At 34.2% G+C, this 20,092-nt stretch overlaps 1 protein-coding gene across 5 annotated transcripts in view; it reads right to left on the bottom strand.

Moving 5' to 3' along the window:
• SEC24B (SEC24 family member B) overlaps positions 1 to 20,092 on the bottom strand; it is a 77,603-nt gene that overhangs the window by 23,853 nt on the left and 33,658 nt on the right. For 3 of the 5 annotated variants that reach the window (XM_008571974.1, XM_008571976.1, XM_008571978.1), the window contains 3 exons: positions 14,383 to 14,463; positions 8,050 to 8,279; positions 225 to 409 (listed from right to left, as the gene is read on the bottom strand). In XM_008571974.1, the coding sequence (XP_008570196.1) occupies positions 225 to 409; positions 8,050 to 8,279; positions 14,383 to 14,463 (496 nt within the window). The remainder of the gene's footprint in view (positions 1 to 224; positions 410 to 8,049; positions 8,280 to 14,382; positions 14,464 to 20,092) is intronic. The other 2 variants (XM_008571977.1, XM_008571975.1) reach the window with 1 other exon arrangement.

A 20,092-nucleotide genomic window follows, 5' to 3' on the forward strand; every position in this document is an offset into this window, starting at 1 on the left:
TAGGGGAATGGAACTGGATTGAGACAGAAACGGAAACAGGAACAAATGACCTAAATTGAATTTTACATCTAGGACTTTTATACAAATGAAAATAGAAAAGTCTGTGTTAACAAAACTTCCAATGAGAGAATCAATACCATACTACTTTTACTATTTTTGAATGTCATACAATGTTTTCACCAAAGTATATTACTTAAAAGACTATAAAATAAATAAATACCTACTCTGGGCTACAGTTTAATTTTTTGAGTTCTAAATTCAAGTTAGGTACAGGAGCCAAAACAGGAGTCACGGGTAAAATATTCCTCTCCTGAGTGAGGTTTATAGGTCTCAGGCTTTCTGGTTGTGGAGAACTCTGAAGACTCAATCCTCCTAGACTGGAAGACAGCTGATTCATACCAGGATACTGCTGAAAGAGCAATTCAAAACAAAACAAAAGAATAATATAACAAACATGAATATTTCTTACACTATATATAGGACATCAACATACAGAAAAAGTTGGGCCGGCCCGGTGGCGCACTGCTGTAGTGCGCCGCTTGGGAAGCGCGGTGGCGCTCCCGCCGAGGGTTCAGATCCCACATACAGACCGGTTCCCGCTCACTGGCTGAGCGAGGTGCGGGAGCAACACCGAGGGCTGCAATCCCATTGCCGGTCCCGGTCCGGTACGGGGGGGCGACACTGAGGGTTGCGATCCGTTGCCGGACACGGAAAAAGACAAAAAAAAAAAAACATACAGAAAAAGCAAGAAGGTAAGAAAATTGAAATCTGACTTGGTAATAGTAGAATGACTTAATACAACAGTTTAAATAAAGCATATTTCAAAAAAACACAAAGCAAAATTACTGAATAAATTTCAATCTTATTAGCAAGGTTAAAATTCACAACAAAATTTCAGCAACAATGCTTTTTAAACATCAAGAATTTGGTTTCCTTGAATACAGTTCATACAGAATAAAGGCATATTTTCAAGTTTTTTCAATGATCAATTTTCAGAGTAATGAGTTGATATCGTGGAAATGTACAACGATGTTCAATGAGTTTTGCTTTACTTATTTTTCTGTTTCCTATATTTTTAATATTATTATAAATTCATGACTTTTTGTTAATTCAAACTGATTTAATGAATTCCAGTCATTACTCATTTGATGTTCAAACTACCCAATCTTGGGCCAGTGAGAGCTCTTTCAAGCTGACCCCAGTATCCTTTTGATATGAACTTGCTAGCCTTTGTTAACTTCCTTGCTTTCTGACATAACATTTTGTACTTTCCCTCCTCCAAACCTAGAATTAGTTATTTATCCAAAATGGAATTCTGGTTCCTTTTAAGTAGGAATTGTATCTAGAAACCATGATCTGGCTGATAAAAGTGCTCATTGCCAGTGTGCTCTTATTACTTCTCAACTTTTGCAATGGATAGAAACAGAAAACATACATGTTTAAATAGGAGAAAAAAGCAATGAATTCACATCAATGTTTCCAATTCAAATTTAAGATGGCAGAGTTTTCACTTTTGATTTTATACCTGTATTTCTCTTTTGGTGAAAATCTTGATTGCTAATGGTTAACAACATTATTTGTTTTATCCCATAATACACTAAAATAGTTTCAAAACAGCACCAATATTATTATAAATCAGATTGTTAAATTAAATCTAAGATTTTTTTGTAGTTCTTTTTCATTTTAGATTATATACAACTAAGATGTACAAATTCCTGAGTTTTGAGACCAGCTACACTACTTTTCTCAGTATAAGAATGTTCCCAACTTGATAAACAGGTTCATTTGTTTTTGTTTTTAATCTTTAATGATTGCTTTTTATCTTTTTTGACTCAATGTTTTTTGAATAAACATAACATTGATATAATTCTAATGTCAAAACTTTACAATAAGGTATATTTCGACATATCTTGTTTCACTCTTGACACCTCCACCTATAGTTAACTATTTTTATTAGTCCACCTACAGTTAACTATTTTTATTAGTTTTTGGTTTAATCTTTCCATGGTTTCTATTTACAAATATAAATTAACACACAAGGGTACTGCAAAGTTCATAGAAGAATTTAATTAAAAGATAATTTGATTCTTTCCATGAACTTTTTGAAGACCCCTCATATATGCGGCTCTAAATATAGCACCTTTTTCACCTAAAAAGAAAAAAAAAGTCCCGAAATTGCCATCTCTGTATATAAAGATCTTCTGCACTCCTTTTTATAATTACCCAGCACTCCATTATGTGAACGCACTGCAGAGTTCCAGCTAATACATGAATGATAAATTCAGGAAAATCACTATTTCACACCCCATACTGAAATAAATGGTTCAGGGAATGAGCATCTGGAACACATGATAAACAGATATCAACAGATTATAAAGCCATTAAGTGAAAGCTTAATGAGAAACTTCACAATGAAAGGATCAGAATGTCACCATATAGACTATTAATCAAGCCCTCGTACCACTACAAGTAAGACAACCAGATACTATTATGAGGTATGCATCACCAAAATATATCATATTCTGACCTAGGTGAATAAATTTAGTAATAAACCTGAATATAATCAAGCCATTAGGCAACTTCCAGTCCACAGAAAATGAAACAGAGGAACAAGTTAAAAGATACCACAAGGAAGCAATCGGCTAAATTCAGAATGTGGGACATTCTATCGCACAACAGCGCCAGTTTTTTTTTATAAGATCAAAGACATGGAAAAAAGGGTGGTGAGGACTTGTTTTAAATTAAAACAAGAATTAAGAGACAAAACAAATACAATTAGTAAATTATTGTTTATATCCTAATTTGAACAAGTCAAGTATAAAAAGGCATTTCTGAAACGGGGAAATCTGAATATGAATTTAATAAAAGGGATTCTCTGAGTTTTCAGAAGTGCTGTTAAGTGAGAAAAAAATGATCATATGGATCAACAGTAGTATATAATGGAAAACCCCAAAACAGACTCAACTTTATAAGAATTTTGGATATAAAATACAGGTGGGATATTTGATCAGTGAGAGAAACTAGATTACCTAATAAATGACAGTGAATTATGGGCTAACCATTTTTGTGGGGAAAATGTGATTTCTTATTTATATTATGTACTAAAATAAAACCTTAGATGGATTAAAAATGCAAAACTGAAATCACCAAAGAACTAAAAACAAATTTGTAGCTAGAATATCATCATAATCTTAAATTTGACAAGAACTTTTAAAGGATACAAACAAAGGTAAAAACAACAAAAGGAATTATAATGTAACTATATAAGGTTTAAACATTTCTCCAAGGTCAAAAAAACCACTATTAAAATTAAAAACATATGTCAAGATGGGGAAAAGCTGCAATATACATTAGACAAAAGGTTTATACTTATTGCAGATATACAGAACAAAGGTAAAAGAATATGAACCGGGATTTTTGGTAAAGAAACACAAATGACTAATAATTATAAAAAATATTTTTAGTTTTACAAAATAATTCTTATTGTACTTAGTAATGTAAAGAAATGGGCAATCATATATGAGGGTATTTCAAAGTCTGTAGAAAAATGTAATTAAAAGATAACACAAATCTCTCCATGAACTTTTTGAAGTACTCACACACACTTTTGCTTAAAGTATAAATGGGTACAATTTCTCCATATCTAACTACTCACGGTTGATCAACTACTGACTGCCTGATATCTCCATTTGGATGTCTATTAGGCATTTTTTTTTTCTTCTGGCTGGTACATGGATGTCTATTAGGCATTTTGACTTAACATGGCCAACTCGATTCCCATTCCCAGACCTATTTATTCCTCCCTTTGTCTTCACCATCTAAATAAATACACTAACCTCTACCCAGTTGCTATGTGAAAAAAACCTAAGACTTACCTTTGATCCCTTCCTTTCTCTCACCCACCACATTCAATCCATCAACATGGCAAAAATTATGCTTTATCCACTCACTTCTTACTATCTCCACTGATACCACCTTAGTACAAGGCACAATCATCTATTTCCTGGATTATGGCAGAGCTTGTTTGTCTCCCTGCTTTCTGTCTTTTCAAATACTCCCATCCCTAATCCACTCCACACAGCAGCTGAAATGATTCTCTAAACATGTAAATTAGGTGCCATTCCATTACATAAAGTCTCCCACGTCTCTCCCCTTTGCATTCCAACTAAAATACAAATCTTTGACAACAGTCCTTCTCTAGCTCCCCGATCTCATCCCCATTACTCACTGCTGAGTTTTAGCCACTGGGACTTTATTCCTGGAACATGTCAAACTTGCTCCTGCTCTAAGTCTTTGCAAGTATGTTTCCTCAGCCTGAAATGATCTACCCCCTGATTTTTCTATGCCTCACTTTTTCTTGTTTTTCAAATGTTAACTCAAACATAATTTCTACAATGACGACTTCTCCAGTTCCCTACCTCATATTCTCACCCCACAAATTTCTTCAACTTGTCTTACTTAATAGCACTTGTAACTACTTGAAATTATCTCATTACTTTATTTGTTTACTTATTTATTGTTTCGTTAATCTTGTCCTCCACCAGCTTTCTTGAGAGCAGGATCTCTGTTCATTTAGCTTCCTGTGTCCTCAGTGCCTAGAATAGTGCTGCCACATAGTAGGAACTCAATAAATTTTTATTGAATGTGTAAATAGAAACTCTGAAGTCTTATAAAATTAAGTGATTTGATTCAGTAATTCCACTTGTAGAAATTTCATCTAAGAAAATAAAGAGACAAATGCACAAAGACGTGTGTATAAAAGGATGTTGACTTTGACTTATGCCCAACAAATGGTAGACTGGTTGATTACAAAACATACAGGTTATCAAAATAATGAAGGATATACAATAATATAGAAAGGTCTCTTCTTATACTGCTAAAGAAATTATCCATATTTATCAACCTTTTTTGTTTGTTTACACAAGTTATTTGGATGACAAGTTTCTTTACTGGCTTTCCACTCAAGTTGTAGAGCAAGAAACATGAAAAGACAGACCCCAAGAATTGCTGTTTATTACTTGATGGTAAGAATATTGGTTGAAATTTACTGTCTTCTTTTTGTTTATCTGCATTTCTATAATTGATCATGTGCTACGTTTGTTTAAAGAAAAAAAGCCATACAGAACAGGTACAAAACTATGCTATCTACCCTTAGTGAATCTGCGCAGTATATGCATATATTGAATCAACACACTGTACCCCAAAAATACGTACAAGCAAATGTTAAAATTTACAAAAAAAATTAGTTTTTAAAAAGCTTTACAGTATCTGGTTTTTTATACATTCACTGAAAATATTTTTCTAATTTTTATTTTTAAACATTAACTTTTTTCCTGTTTTTTAACCCTGAAAAACAAATTTTAAGTTCTTTTTTTTTTTTTCTTTAAAGGCCAACTGTTGGAGTTTTCCCACTACTCAGTAAAGATCATCTCAAATTAATCAATACAAAGAAAGCCCTTAGATTTCAAAACCCTCCCAACTCGGTTACAGTATTTGCAACATTTAAAGGTACTTTATTATAGAAGGCTGCTTAAAACTAAGGAAAGATATTCTTATCCTAACTAGGAGTTCAAAAATAAATAGCTTCTTGTAAACTTAGTTTGATAATGTTAATCTTAGATAAAATTCTACAATATTTTTCAGTAGATAGGTAAGAATTTAAATGTAAGTCCTAGTTGTATGCTTAAATAATTACCATTCAATGACCCTGAAACAATATTGTCCAAAAAACTATCTTAAATTCAGATCAGATGAAAATAAATCACTACTTTGTAACCTTCCTTGGAGAAATACATATATCAAATCTGACACTGATTTTCTACTGCATAAGTCTCTACCAGTTAAAGGGGGAAAAAAGTGCTTAATTCTGTACTGCAAGGACTTTTGCATTCTCAGAAACAAGTCTGGTCTTGGACAGGTGATTTCACTTATCTGAGTCTCAATTTCCTAACTTACAAAATGAAAGGAAGGTGATGGTCTAATAGAAAGAAGTCAAAATTCCAAGTGTTGACAAGGATGTGAAGCAACTGGAACTCTCACATACTGCTAATGAGATATAAATCCGAACATCTGCTTTGGAAAATTGTCTGGCATTAACTGCTGAAGTTAAACATGAATACCCTATGACCCAGCAATTCCACTCCTAGATATATACATTCACTTAAAAGACATGGACAGCGATGTTCACAACAGCCCATTCATAATAGCCTTAAACTGGAAATTTACTGTAATGTCCATCAACAACAGAACAAATAAACTGGTGTATTCACATATCGGAGTACTATGTAACAATAAAAATGAATAAACTACAACAACATAATAAGCATAAAGTTGAACAAAAGATTCTAAACACAAGAGTACATACAGTAGTATGATTCTATTTATATGAAGTTTAAAAATGGGCAAAAATTTATCAAATTGTATGCTAATTTGTATACTTTTATACAATATAGATTATATTTCGATAAAAAGTTAAAAAAATGCAAGGTAAAAGAGGATGATCTCTAACAATCTACTTCTAAGTATTTTGCCTTTATGATGTTCATTTCAACTGTGATTAATAACCCAAGTTATATTTTTTAGTTTGTGTCTTTTCCCTTTGTCTAAACTCTTCTGACCCTTGTATACAGTATTTAAAAAATTGTGATCACATAGAATAAGGTTATATTTAAAAATCTGGTATTTTAAATATTAATTTTTATTTTTACTCCAAAGACAATCTCTTAACTTTTCTAAAATAACCTCTCAAATAAAACGGGATAAGAAAAAATACTTCCTATACTCCTATGTCACAGGTCAGGAAGCTTTTTCTGTAGAGGCTTAGATAGTAATTTTAAAGCTTTGAGAGTCATATGGTCTCTTTTGCAAGTACTCAACTCCATCACTGTAGAGCAAAAGCAGCCATAGATAATAACAAAAGAACAAGCATGGCTGTGTTCCAATGTTCCAATAAAACTTTATTTACCAATATAGGCAGTGGACCAGATTTGGCCAAAAGGTCATAGCTTGTGGATTCTTGTCCTATATCATTATATAAGAACACTTTTCAAAATAACATTTTTTTTATCCTTGCCCAAAACTTCAAAGAATCAATCCTTTCTTTGAACTTAGTTTTCTTCTCATTAAAATGCAGAATTAAGTAATATGACCTCAAACAGGAATTCATCTAAAGCACAAGAGTCAGACAAGACTAACTTAAAAAGTGTGAATCATCTGGACCAACAGAGCCACAAAGAAAATCTAACAAGGAAATCTGTACTAACCAACCACATTTCTCCAATGCCTTTCCCAGTTTTATTCCACCCTTTTTTTTCTACACTTTACTTCTAAGATTAAACGCCATAAATAAATAATTTTCCTTTTTCTAATTTTTATTCTTAGTTCACTATAAGATGAAATTTCTGTAAAGTTAGTCTACTAAGAACAGTTTATTTTAAGTAGAAATGCTTCTGCCATTTCAGTTGTTTCCCTATATTTTTTCTTAATAAACATAAATGTAAAATACTTACTCTTCTGTAAGTATTTCAGAGTATGATAAATATCATAGCAGTTTCATAACTGATATTTAAAAGGTGGCTCTGGAACAGGTCATGACAGCACAGGTCCTGGCAGCAGTTAATGAGCATGCAAACTGAGGAGCATTTATGTGTGTGGAGGCTCTCACCAAAGTCAGTTATACTTCATAGAATTCTCCAAGTGAAGAGTGGGGACCAAAATAAATCCCAAATCATATTTTACCATGTCATTTTCTGAGGGGAGTGCCAGCTCAGTAATAAAGAGATCTAAAAACCTTAACATTTACTTTAATTTCCTGATTATAAAATTAATACTTGTACATTGCAGATTCTGAAAACTAAAGGTAGAATGAAGGAAATAAAAAAAATCACAGCTAATGTACACACACACACACACACACACACTATGTATGTTTGATCTAGGTTCATCTATACTTGTACATGATCCATTTGAATCACCAGAGATTTGTTAGAATTGGTAGTTAAGTTTTACAATTTTTAGAAATGCAATGTCTTTACATGACTGAATACATACTTGAGGATACTGCTGGAATCCAGAATATACTGTGCTACTGGGCTGTACTCCAGAATTAAGTGGTGCTGTAGCATTCTGATAGCCAGGCTGAAGAATTGGATAACCATAGCCAAAAGGCTTAGCCATTTTCGAAGGCTGAGGAGCAACAGGAGTGGAAGCTGGAGCAGGACCAGGGTCAGGATCAGGGGTAGGCTCAGGAGCAGGACTGCTTGCAGCTGAAGAAAGCATATCTAACAAAGGGAAAAATACAGTATTAGGAACTGAAAATCAGGACTCAATAAAGACTTGACTCTTGGGTGAGCCATAACCTTTGGCATTTCCATTTAAAAAATTTTTTATTATGAGAAATTTTGAACACACACAAAGTAAAGAGAATAGAATAATGAACCACATATACTCATCACTAAGCTTCAATAACTATCAATATTTTGCAAATCTTGTTCTACCTATTGTTCTGCTAGATCTTTTTTTTACAGAAGTATTTACAAGAAAAACCCATATTTCGTATCATTTCACCAACAACTACTTCATTTGGTATTTCTAACAGATGAGAAGTGTATATACATATGTAGCTAATACAGTTTTTAAAAAATTCTCTCAGCAGAAATGGGACTAAGAAGAAGAAAACAAAGCAAAGCAATAAAAAGGGTGTCAACTATTCTTTTCTCTAATTGCCTTTTACACTCTGACACTGCAATCTATATAAAAAGTCCATGGAGAGAGTGAGATGTTTCTACAATTCCTTAGAAGTCTGAATAATTTGCAGAGGCAAAATTGTAAGGTATGAAAAATAGGGTCTAGAACAGTGTGTAATATGCCAAATGAAGTATCTCAACACAATAAAGGCCACATATGACAAACCCATAGGTAACATCAAACTGAATGGGGAAAAATTAAAAGCTTTTCTCTAAGAACAGGAACAAGACAATGATGCCCACTCTCATCATTCTTATTTAATGTAGTACTGGAAGTCCAAGACAGAGCAATTAGGCAAGAGAAAATAATAAAGGGCATCCAAATTAAAAAAGATAAAGTCAAATTTTCCCCGTTTGCAGATGACATGTCTTTATATATAGAAAAACCTAAAGACTCCATCAAAAAACTCTTAGAGGGCCGGCCCGGTGGCGCACTGCTACAGTGCGCCGCTTGGGAGTGTGGTGGCGCTCCCGCCGAGGGTTCGGATCCCACATACAGACCGGTTCCCGCTCACTGGCTGAGTGCGGTGCGGGCGCGGCACCGAGGTTTGCGATCCCGTTGCCGGTCCCCGATACGGGCGCGACACTGAGGGTTGTGATCCGTTGCCGGACACGAAAAAAGACAAAAAGGAAAAAAAAAAAAAACTCTTAGAACTGGGCTAGCTGGTTAGCTCACTCAGAGCTGGGGGGCTGATAACACCAAGGTCAGGGTAAATAATAAAGGTCATCCAAATTAAAAAAGATAAAGTCAAATTTTCCCCGTTTGCAGATGACGTGTCTTTATATATAGAAAAACCTAAAGACTCCATCAAAAAACTCTTAGAGGGCCGGCCCGGTGGCGCACTGCTACCGATACGGGCGCGACACTGAGGGTTGTGATCCGTTGCCGGACACGAAAAAAGACAAAAAGGAAAAAAAAAAAAAAACTCTTAGAACTGGGCTAGCTGGTTAGCTCACTCAGAGCTGTGGTGCTGATAACACCAAGGTCAGGGTTCAGATCCCTATACTGGCCAACCTCCAAAAAATCCCAACTCTTTGAACTGATCAGTTAAGTTACAGGATACAAAATTTACATACAAAAATCAGCAGCACTTCTATACACCAACAACAATCTAGCTGAAAAAGAAATCAAGAAAGCAATCCCATTTACAATGACTAACAAAAAAAATAAAATACCTAGGAATAAATGTAACGAAGAAGGTGAAAGATCTTTAAAATGAAAACTACAAAAGACTGATGAAAGTAATTAAAGTAGACACCAAAAAATGGAAAGGCATTCCACATTCATAGATTAGAAGAACTAATATTGTCAAAATGACCATACTACCCAAAGTGATCAACAGATTCAATGCGATCCCTTTCAAATTACCAATGGCATTCTTCACAGAAATAGAAAAAACAATTCTAAAATTCATATGGAACCACAAAAAACCCTGAACAATCAAGGCAATCCTGAAAGAGTGAAGGCATTGCACTACCTGACTTCAAAATATACTACAAAGCTAAGAAATCAAAACAGCATGGCACTGACATAAAAACAGACACATGGACTAATGGAACAATAGAAAACCCAGAAATCAAACCATATACTTACACACAACTTTTCTTTGACAAAGGTGCCAAGAACATACACTGGGGAAAGGATAGCCTCTCCGATAAATGGTTCTGGGAAAACTGGATACCCATATGCAAAAGAATAAAACTAGACCCCTATCTCTCACCATCTACCAAAATCAACTCAAAAGGATTGAAGGCTTTAATGTAAGACCTGAAACTATAAAACTACTAGAAGACAACATAGGAGAAACACTCCAAGACATTGATATGGGCAAAAATTTTATGGAGACTTCTAAAACACAGGCAACAAAAGCAAAAATAGATATATGGGATTACATCAAACTAAAAAGCTTCTGCAAAGCAAAAGTAATAATCAACAGAGCAAAGAGGAAACTAGTTGAATGGGAGAAAATATTTGCAAACTATTCATCCCACAAGGGATTAATATCCAGTATACACAAGGAACCTAAATAACTCAACAGTAAAAAAACCTAAATAAGCAGGGCTGACTGGTTAGCTCATTGGTTAGAGCATGGTGTTATTACACTAATGTCAAGGGTTCAGATACCCTTACTGGCCAGCAACAAAAATAAACAAACAAATAAATAAAACCAAACACACACACACATACCCACACAAAACAAACAAATGAACACAAACAGAAAAACAAATAATCTGATTAAAAAATGACCAAATGACCTGAATAGACATTTCTCAAAAGATATACAAATGGCCAACAGGTATATAAAAAATGCTCAACATCACTAATTATCAGGGAAATGCAAATCAAAACCACAATGAGATATCATCTTATCCCAGTCAGAATGGCTGTTAACCAAAAAGACAAAAAATAACAAATGCTGGTGAGGATGCTGAGAAAACAAAACCCTCCTACATTGTTGGTGGGAGTATAAATTGGTACAGCCATCATGGAAAGCAGTATGGAGGTTCCTCAAAAAACTAAAAAAGAACTAACATAGGATCCAGCAACCCCACTGTTGGGTATTTATTCAAAAGAAAGAAAATTAGCATACCAAAGAGATATATGCACCTCCATGTCTACTGTAGCACTATTCACAATAGCCAAGATATGGAATCAACCTAGGTGTCCATCAACAGATGAATGGATAAAGTAAGTATGGTATATATACACATGGATACTACTCAGCCATGAAAAAGAATGAAATCCTGTCATCTGTGGCAACATGGATGAGCCTGGAAGACATTATGTTAAGTGCAATAAGTCAGGTACAGAAAGATATATATCATATGTTCTCAGTTACATGAGTGAGATTAAAATAAAAAAAGTTGAAGTAAGGGCCGGCCCGGTGGCGCACTGCTACAGTGCGCCGCTTGGGAGAGTGGTGGTGCTCCCACTGAGAGTTCGGATCCCACATACAGACCGGCTGCTCACTGGCTGAGCGAGGTGCGGGTGCAACACCGAGGGTTGCGATCCCGTAGCCGGTCCCGGTCCGGTACGGGCGCGACACTGAGGGTTGCGATCCGTTGCCGGTCACAAAAAAAGACAAAAAGGAAAAAAAAAAAAAAAGTTGAAGTAAACTGCCATCTTAATCATACTGACTCTTCCAATCAATAAACATGACATACCACTCCCTGTATTTACAATTTCTTTAAATTTATTTTGCAATATTTGGAAGTTTTCAGTGTATAGGTCTTCAATATCTTTTATTAAATTTACTCCCAAGTATATTTTTTGGTGGTATTATAAACTGAGGGTTTTTAAAATAGCATTTTAAGGTTGTTCATTACTTATATATAGAAATACAATTAACTTTTGTATCTTCAACTTTGATAAACTCATTTATTCATTTTAATCCCTATATACAGATAATGTAGGGTTTTCAATATTTGTAAGCATGTAGTTTGCAAATAAAGACAGTTTCACTTTAGAAAAAATAAAATTCGATTAAACTGAAAAAGCTGTAGAAAATATAAATATCATATATAAGAAAAGCAACAACAAAAAGAAACTCTAAGAATTACTCTACCGCATATAACTATTATTAACATTTTGTTATACTGACTAGTAGTCTTATTTTAAAGTCAACTCTAAAATGTATATTCATTTTATTTCTTTCTATAAAATTAAGACATAATATTCTTCACCAGCCATCATATGCTGCAAAAACATGTTCTTAAAGGCACCTGTCTTAATAAAATTTATTTTAAAAATTTTCTTGAGAAATCTCTTCTTTCTACTGACTCTGTTAGTTCTAATGTTGAAGACACATTCCTAGACATTCTGCTATAATCTTGTGCTGACTAGGCAAGGGTCAGCTAACTGGCTTTCTGATAACCTTCCAGGCTTCTTACAAGGACAAGAATTTCAATGTAGTGTCATAATCCTTAGATCTCCTGCTTGTCCCACCTCATGGTGATGGGAACATACATAGGTAGAAAGGTCTCTTAACATGATAACAATCATCAGCATAAGAAATAAAAAATTGGAGTAAACGTGGAGGTCTATATCTTTTCCCCTTCTTTATATCATATATCTCTATAGTCATAAGATCTATCATAGTGCCTGAAATAAGTAGACCTTTAATTCATTTAATATTACTTTTACAGATGTTCAAATATTTTCTTCGTTTTGGTGTAGTATAATACCTAGAAAACTTGCCCAAGGTCACTGACATACTGTCAAAGCACAGTTCATTATAAGATTAAAATCTGTTGATTGAATGAACACAGTAAAGTCTTACTCTAAGGCCATGATCTTTTAACTACACCACACTGGACATTTCATTTCAGATTTAAGCTCATGAGATACTACATAGTTATTTTCATCTTTTAGTGAATGAGTTAACTCTTCTAGAATATTTTGATAATAGTGGTTACTTTTGGAATAGTTTACAACTTCTTACACACACGCGCGCGCACACACGCACACACACACACACACACACACACACACACACACATTGGTTTCCAGGGGAAAAAATCTTAACCACTGAAGACTGAGTAGCTTATTCAAGTATAGCTGATCCTTAAATAACACAGGTTTGAATTGTGAGGGTCCACTTATACTTGGATTTTTTCCAACCAACTGCAGATCAAAAATACAGTATTCATGCAATGTGTATATGGTGGGCCATCTTTTCATATACACTGGTTCTGCAGGGCTGACTGAGAGACTTGAGTACTTGCAGATTTTGGTATACATGGGTCCTGGAACCAATCGCCCATGTATACCAGGGGACCACAGTAGTCTTAAAATATTAAAAGAAAATTCTGTACTACCTTGAGAAGATTAAAGTTTTCTACTGATTCATAGGATAGCGATAGCAAGACAGTGTGTTTAGTTAAGTACAGCACACTCCAATTAAGCTTCATCCTGGATAATTATCAAAGTGATAAGAAATAGAGAATGGCAAAATTACTTCTGTTAGTCCTAACGTTGGAATCATTAGAAAAAAAGAAAGAGAAAGAGAGGTCAGGTGAGATTGTCAGGTTGTCAGTGACAGGAGAAAAGGAAAATCACAATATAAGATATTATAATAAAATGACTATTGGTTATCAAAGGACTATTAAAAATCTTTTAATACTATCATCACTCCTATATCCTATGTAATGACTGAAGTCATTTCCAGATATGGTTAAAAGTGATGCCCCTAAACTGGCTCGTCTACTTACCTAATGGAAGCAGCCAGGAGCTAGAGGGGGAAAGCAAAGAGTCAAAGACTATTTATATTCAGGGTCTAGCTGGAAGGAATTCAAGGACCTAAGCATGAGAACAGAAATAGGAAATTTATTTAAGGAGTCATTTTTTAAAAAGGGAAAAGAAGAGGAAAATTATTCACCATTAAAAGTCTTTTATTATGATAACAAAAATAAAATAATAAATTTACTTAGACCTCCCAGAAACAACATTCATATTTATCACGTGACAATTAACACTATTAAACTAAGGCTGAGAAATGCTGGAAAAATGTCTCCTTTTTTCTGTTAAAAATATAGCTTGCTGATTATGTATAATACCAGTATACATTCATGCCTGAAAGCAAGTGATGGTCAATAACTTTTCAAATGAACATTAACCATGCACAAAACAACAAATTACCTGGGTAGCTCCCTCCTTCTAGGGCATCATAACTGTTGGGCACTGGAGAAGCACTGCTTGTGGTAGAAGAACTGTCAATACCTACAAGGAAAACCAAAATATCTACTAAGTTTAAAATGACAATGTATCTTAGAGCCACCTTTGGCAATTTTGAAAAAGATGTTTTTGCTGAACTAGGAAAATTCCTGACTCTAGTACAAAAGTAAAATGATTAATGTTTAAAAACATTTAAGACACCATGTATGAATTTCTGCTAATAAGAATAAGGGACAAGAGTGTGGAGAATTTGAAGGTGATGAGTAGAATAAAATTCAGTCAGACATATGTAAGGCATCTTAGAGAACAAATAGACATCAAACTATTAAAAGTAGTCAAACACAAATAAAAATTTCAGGTTAACAGAAATGTTAATAGAGTCACACCTTAAAGATTATATCTACCAAATCTCAAGCTATTAAATACATTTTATCAGTATTAGGATATTTTAATTAAATTTTAATGACTTTTGTAACATAGCATAACTGTTTGAAATAGTCATAATGTTGCTTGGGTTGCTACCTAGAATGTTACTAAGCTTCCTTCTGTCTCAGTTTATTCATCTGCATAATGGAGATTAAATAATATCTGCCATATTGACCAAGGTAATATAAATGAAAAGCACTCTAATAAATGTGTTAAGACTATAAGAAATTTTATTATGTATATTCATTCAAAACCAGTAATATTAAGGCGGACCAATTAGCTTAGTTGGTTAGAGCGCAGCCTTGTAACACCAGGGTCAAGGGTTCAGTTCCAGCCAACAGCAAAAACAAAAAATCAAAACAAAACCTGTAAGATTAAGAGGAAAATTCAATGGCAGTGTATGATGAAATCTGGTGATAGGTCACATGGACAGAACTTTCTTTCATTCACTTATTTCATTCATTCAACAAATATTTTATTGAGAACCTACAATTATCCTACATAGATCCACTAGAATATATACTCATGAATAAAACAGAAAATACAAATTGTCCTTCTCTGGTGTCTGAGATCTTAATCTGTTTCATAGTAAGACAAAATTCAATGGTACAGAGATTATCCCTGGCTCTTAATACCAATATCATAAATGGAGTTTAAACTACATTTTAGGTTAATTTTCAACTATGATATGAAAAGAATAGGTATGCATATATCTTTCATTGAATAATATTGTGGGCTGGCTGGTTAGTTTGCTTGGTAGAGAATGGTGCTGATAACACCAAGGTCAAGGGTTTGGATCCCTGTGAGCCAGCACCCCCCCCCCCAAAAAGGGAATAATTTTGGATAAACATGGGAGTCAGGTATAATGACCACGGGCATAATAACTAAAGTTATTTGTATAGGAACATTTTTACATCAGCAAAGAACATGATTTACAGACAAAAGACTACAGTTACATCAGACATTGTCATTTACTTGCTGTATAACTTTGGGTAAGTTACATCATCAATACTCTCTTCTGCAAAATTAAAATAACTTTTAAAATGTCCCATGTATACTTTTCAATGTCCTTGTGAGGCTTAAATTAGATAGTGGAAGTGAAGCCATTTATAAAAAGTATGAGGGCTATAAAATAAATAATAGGTAGAAGACACTAATATTCACTAAGTACCTTTTTTATGATAAATAAAAAATTTATGCATATATATGTCATTCCTCTTAATAAAGGATGGGAAACAATGGCTCTTCCTTTTTATTCCTTATATTTGTGAATTTATAACTAAACCAGAATGCTGCTATATAAGGTCAAAAGCTTTGCAGTAATAGCATTTAAAAATGATATATCAAAACCCAAATATTCATGAATATTCACAGATGAATGGATAAACAAAATGCAGTATATCTATACAATGGAATATATTCAGCCATAAAAAGGAATGAAGTACAGATACACAATGCAATGTGAACGAACCTTCAAAACATGCTAAGAGAGAAAGTCAGACACAAAAGGTCACGTATGATTCCATTCATAAAAAATATCCAGAATAGGTAAATCCATAGAGACAGAAGTTGCCAGAGGCCAAGGGGAGGGAAAAATGAGGAGTTACTACTTAATAGATACAGAGTTTTTCTTTTCAGGATGATGAAAATGTTCAGTTCAATCTATTATAGTATGTTTATAAAGTTAGGACTAGATAGAGGTGGTGTTTGCACAACATTGTTAACATAGTAAATGCCACTGAATCACACACTTTAAAATGGGTAATTTTATGTTATGTGAAATTTACCTCAAAAAAATAAACAATTACTAAGACATTTCAGTGTGGGAAAGAATACTCTTTTTAACAAATGGTGCTGCAACCAATACAATATATCCGCATGCAGAAGAATGAAGTTGAACCCTTCCTTAAGCCTTACACTAAATTAACTCAAAATGGATCAAAGACCTAAATGTAAGTGCTAAAACTATAAAACTGTTAGAATGTAAGAGTAAATCTTCATGACCTTGAGTTAGGCAATGGATTCTAAGATCTGACATCAAGGCACAAGAAACAGAAGAAAAAATAGATCAATTGGACTTCATCGAAATTTAAAACTTTTATGCTCCAAAGGTTACCATCAAGAAAGGACAGACAGCCCACAGAATGGGAGGAAATATTTGCAAACCATATGTCTGCTAAGAGACTCATATCCAAAATATATAAAGAACTCTTACAACTCAACAATAAAAAGACAGATAACCAAATTAAAGATGAGAAAAGGATTAAAAAGATCTCTCTCCAAAGAAGATAAACAAACAGCCAACAAGCATATGAAGAGGTGTTCAACGTCATTAGCCGCTAGGGAAATGAAAACCAAAACAACAATGAGATACCACTTCAGATCCACCATAACAATTATCACCAAAAAGACTAGTAATAGCAAGTTTTGGTGAGGATGTGGAGAAACTGGGAGCCTCATGTAATTTGTAAAATGGCGTCGCCACTTTGGAAAAGTTTGAAGTAAATGTTTATGTCAGAATTATTCATAAGAGCCAAAAAATGGAAACAACTCAAATGTCCATCAACTGACAAATGGATAAATAAAATGTGATATATCTACATAATGGAATATTTTTCAGCAATAAAAAGGAATGAAGTACTGATCATGCCACAATATTGAAAATGTTGAAAACATTACATTAAGAGAAAGAAGCCGGTCACAAAAAAACCCAGGTGATTTATAGGAAATGTTCAAAATAGACAAATTTATAGAGACAGAAAGTAGATTAGTGGTTGCCTAGAGCTGTGTGTATTGTGTAGTGAGGGCAGAACAGAATGTGACTGCTAAAAGGTATGGGATTTCTATTTTGGAGTGACAAAAATGTTCTGGAATTAAATAGTAGTTATAGTTGCCAAACTTTGTGAATGCAGTAAAAATGGCTGAACAGTACTGTGGGTGAATTTTATGATATGTGAGTTCTATCTCAATAAAATGATTATTAAAAAACCCATGGCTTTCTCCCTGATCAAGAAAATCTTTCAAATGTAAAAATCAGGAAATAATTATTCCTGAAAAAACAAAGTCCAAAGATAAAGATTATATTTCAAAGAATATAATACACTACTTAATTATGCTGCTTAGCTTCTTTCATGTCAAATCAAAAGTAAATATTTAAAATATTGTCCATTTTAATAATACTATAGCTATAAGCTTTACAGTATTAATTTTGTAGAAACTTACTCTATTTTATTTATTGAATAATTTGAAACCTGCTAGTCTACTTTAAAATTCACTTTCAGAAGAGTGCAAATCTATATTTTGAACCTGTCAAAGTATCAAAGCAATATTAATAGTTACAAATCCAGATGCACCACTAAGATAAACTAAACAGACTTGAACTTTGCTAAAATTTATTAAGACTAATGCATTCTAATTAGGTCATGCCATCACTGTCAACACAAATCAAGATAGTATTAAAAACACACACACATAATACATTATGAAACTTACACATTAACATTCTGAACATGCTTAAAAACACTTTCACTAATTCTACCACCATCTTAGATGGCATTAAGTCTCAATGCCTTCACACTGTCATAAAAGGAACTTCAAAATTTGGCTTCCATTTGTCCTTTTCACCCAGATCTCTTACCTGACCCTATATTATCTTCCCTCTTTTACCTTATGATGCAGTCACACCAAACTTCTTGTTCTTCACCATTTTTTCTTGTGTTTATGCGTTACACATTTTGGTCTGTTAGTCTAGATTTCCTTTCCTATTCACCCTTCAAATTTTAAATCATTCATGAAACCTTTCCCATATGCCCATGGAAAATCATTTCTCCTATGCAGGGGCATTTTCTCAACCCTGAATTACTGCACTTTTCAAGATGAACTGTAATCATATATGGTATCTGCTTCCCTATCATATTATAGGTATTTGAAGGCCACAAATGATGCCACTATACTGATCTTTGGAACCATGACACCAAGGCAAAATGGCTTGTACACTGAAACCAGTGTACAAGATGGCTTCAGTTGAACGAACAGCTTTGGTACTTGTCCCACTTTTCAACCTCAGATAGCTCTAGTTTGCCTCAGTCACTCCATATTACAATTAGTGATAAATATTCTGAGATCAAAGGGGGTTTAGCATGAATACAGTACTTGGAAAGAATTTTCCCTCATTCTCTTACTGGCTTTGTGTCACAGCTTGAAAGAAAAAAAGAGGAAGAAGAAATAGAGGGAGAACTGAAATCTGAGGATGCAAGGAGAACAGATCGAAAGAACGGAAGTACAGGTTAAGTGTCCCTTATGCTTGGGACCAGAAGTGTTTCAGATTTTGGATTTATTTTTTGGTTTTGGAGTATTTGCAGAATACATACCAGTTGAGCATTCCTAATCTGAAAATCAAAAATCCAAAATGGTGGGCTGGCCAGTTAGCTCAGCTGGTCAGAGCGTGGTATTATAACACCAAGGTCAAGAGTTCGGATTCCCATACTGGCTAGCCGCCAAAAAGAAATCTGAAATGCTCCAATGAGCATTTCCTTTGCACATCATATCGACATTCAAAAAGTTTCAAATTCTGAAGCATTTTGTTTTTTTTATTTTTTATTATTATGAATATTCATGAGACACAAATTACCAGAAATTGCTTTTGTACCCTGTGTCCCCACCCTATTGTTTCCCAACCACCCTCCCCCTTCCCTTCTCCCCCCCATTCCGCTTTGCAGCCCTAGGAATGTTCCCTCCCTCTATAAGACCACTGCACTACTGTGGGCTTTCTTTCCTTCCATCCTTACTCTTTTTGCTCCCACATACGAGTAAGCACATGTGGTATTTATCCCTCTGTGTTTTGCTTATTTCACTCAACATAAGTTTCTCCAGGCTCATCCATGTTGTTGAAAATGAGAGTATTTCATTCTTTTTCATGGCAGAGTAGTATTCCATGGTATGTATGTGTGTGTGTGTGTGTGTGTGTATATATATATATATACCACATTTTCCTTATCCAGTCATCCATTGATGGACATTTAGGTTGGTTCCATATCTTGGCTATTGAAAACAGAGCTTCAATGAACATGGGAGTGCAGGTATCCCTTTGATATGATGATTTCCATTCCTCTGGGCATATACCCAGAAGAGGGATTGCTGGATTGTATGGAAGATCTATCTGTAGTTGTTTGAGAAACCTCCATACTGTTTTCCATAGTGGTTGTACTATTTCCAGTCCCAGCAACAGTGTAGGAGCGTTCCATTCTCT

The sequence above is a fragment of the Galeopterus variegatus genome, unplaced genomic scaffold (assembly GCF_000696425.1).
Source record: "Galeopterus variegatus unplaced genomic scaffold, G_variegatus-3.0.2 Scaffold741, whole genome shotgun sequence".
NCBI lineage: Eukaryota > Metazoa > Chordata > Mammalia > Dermoptera > Cynocephalidae > Galeopterus > Galeopterus variegatus.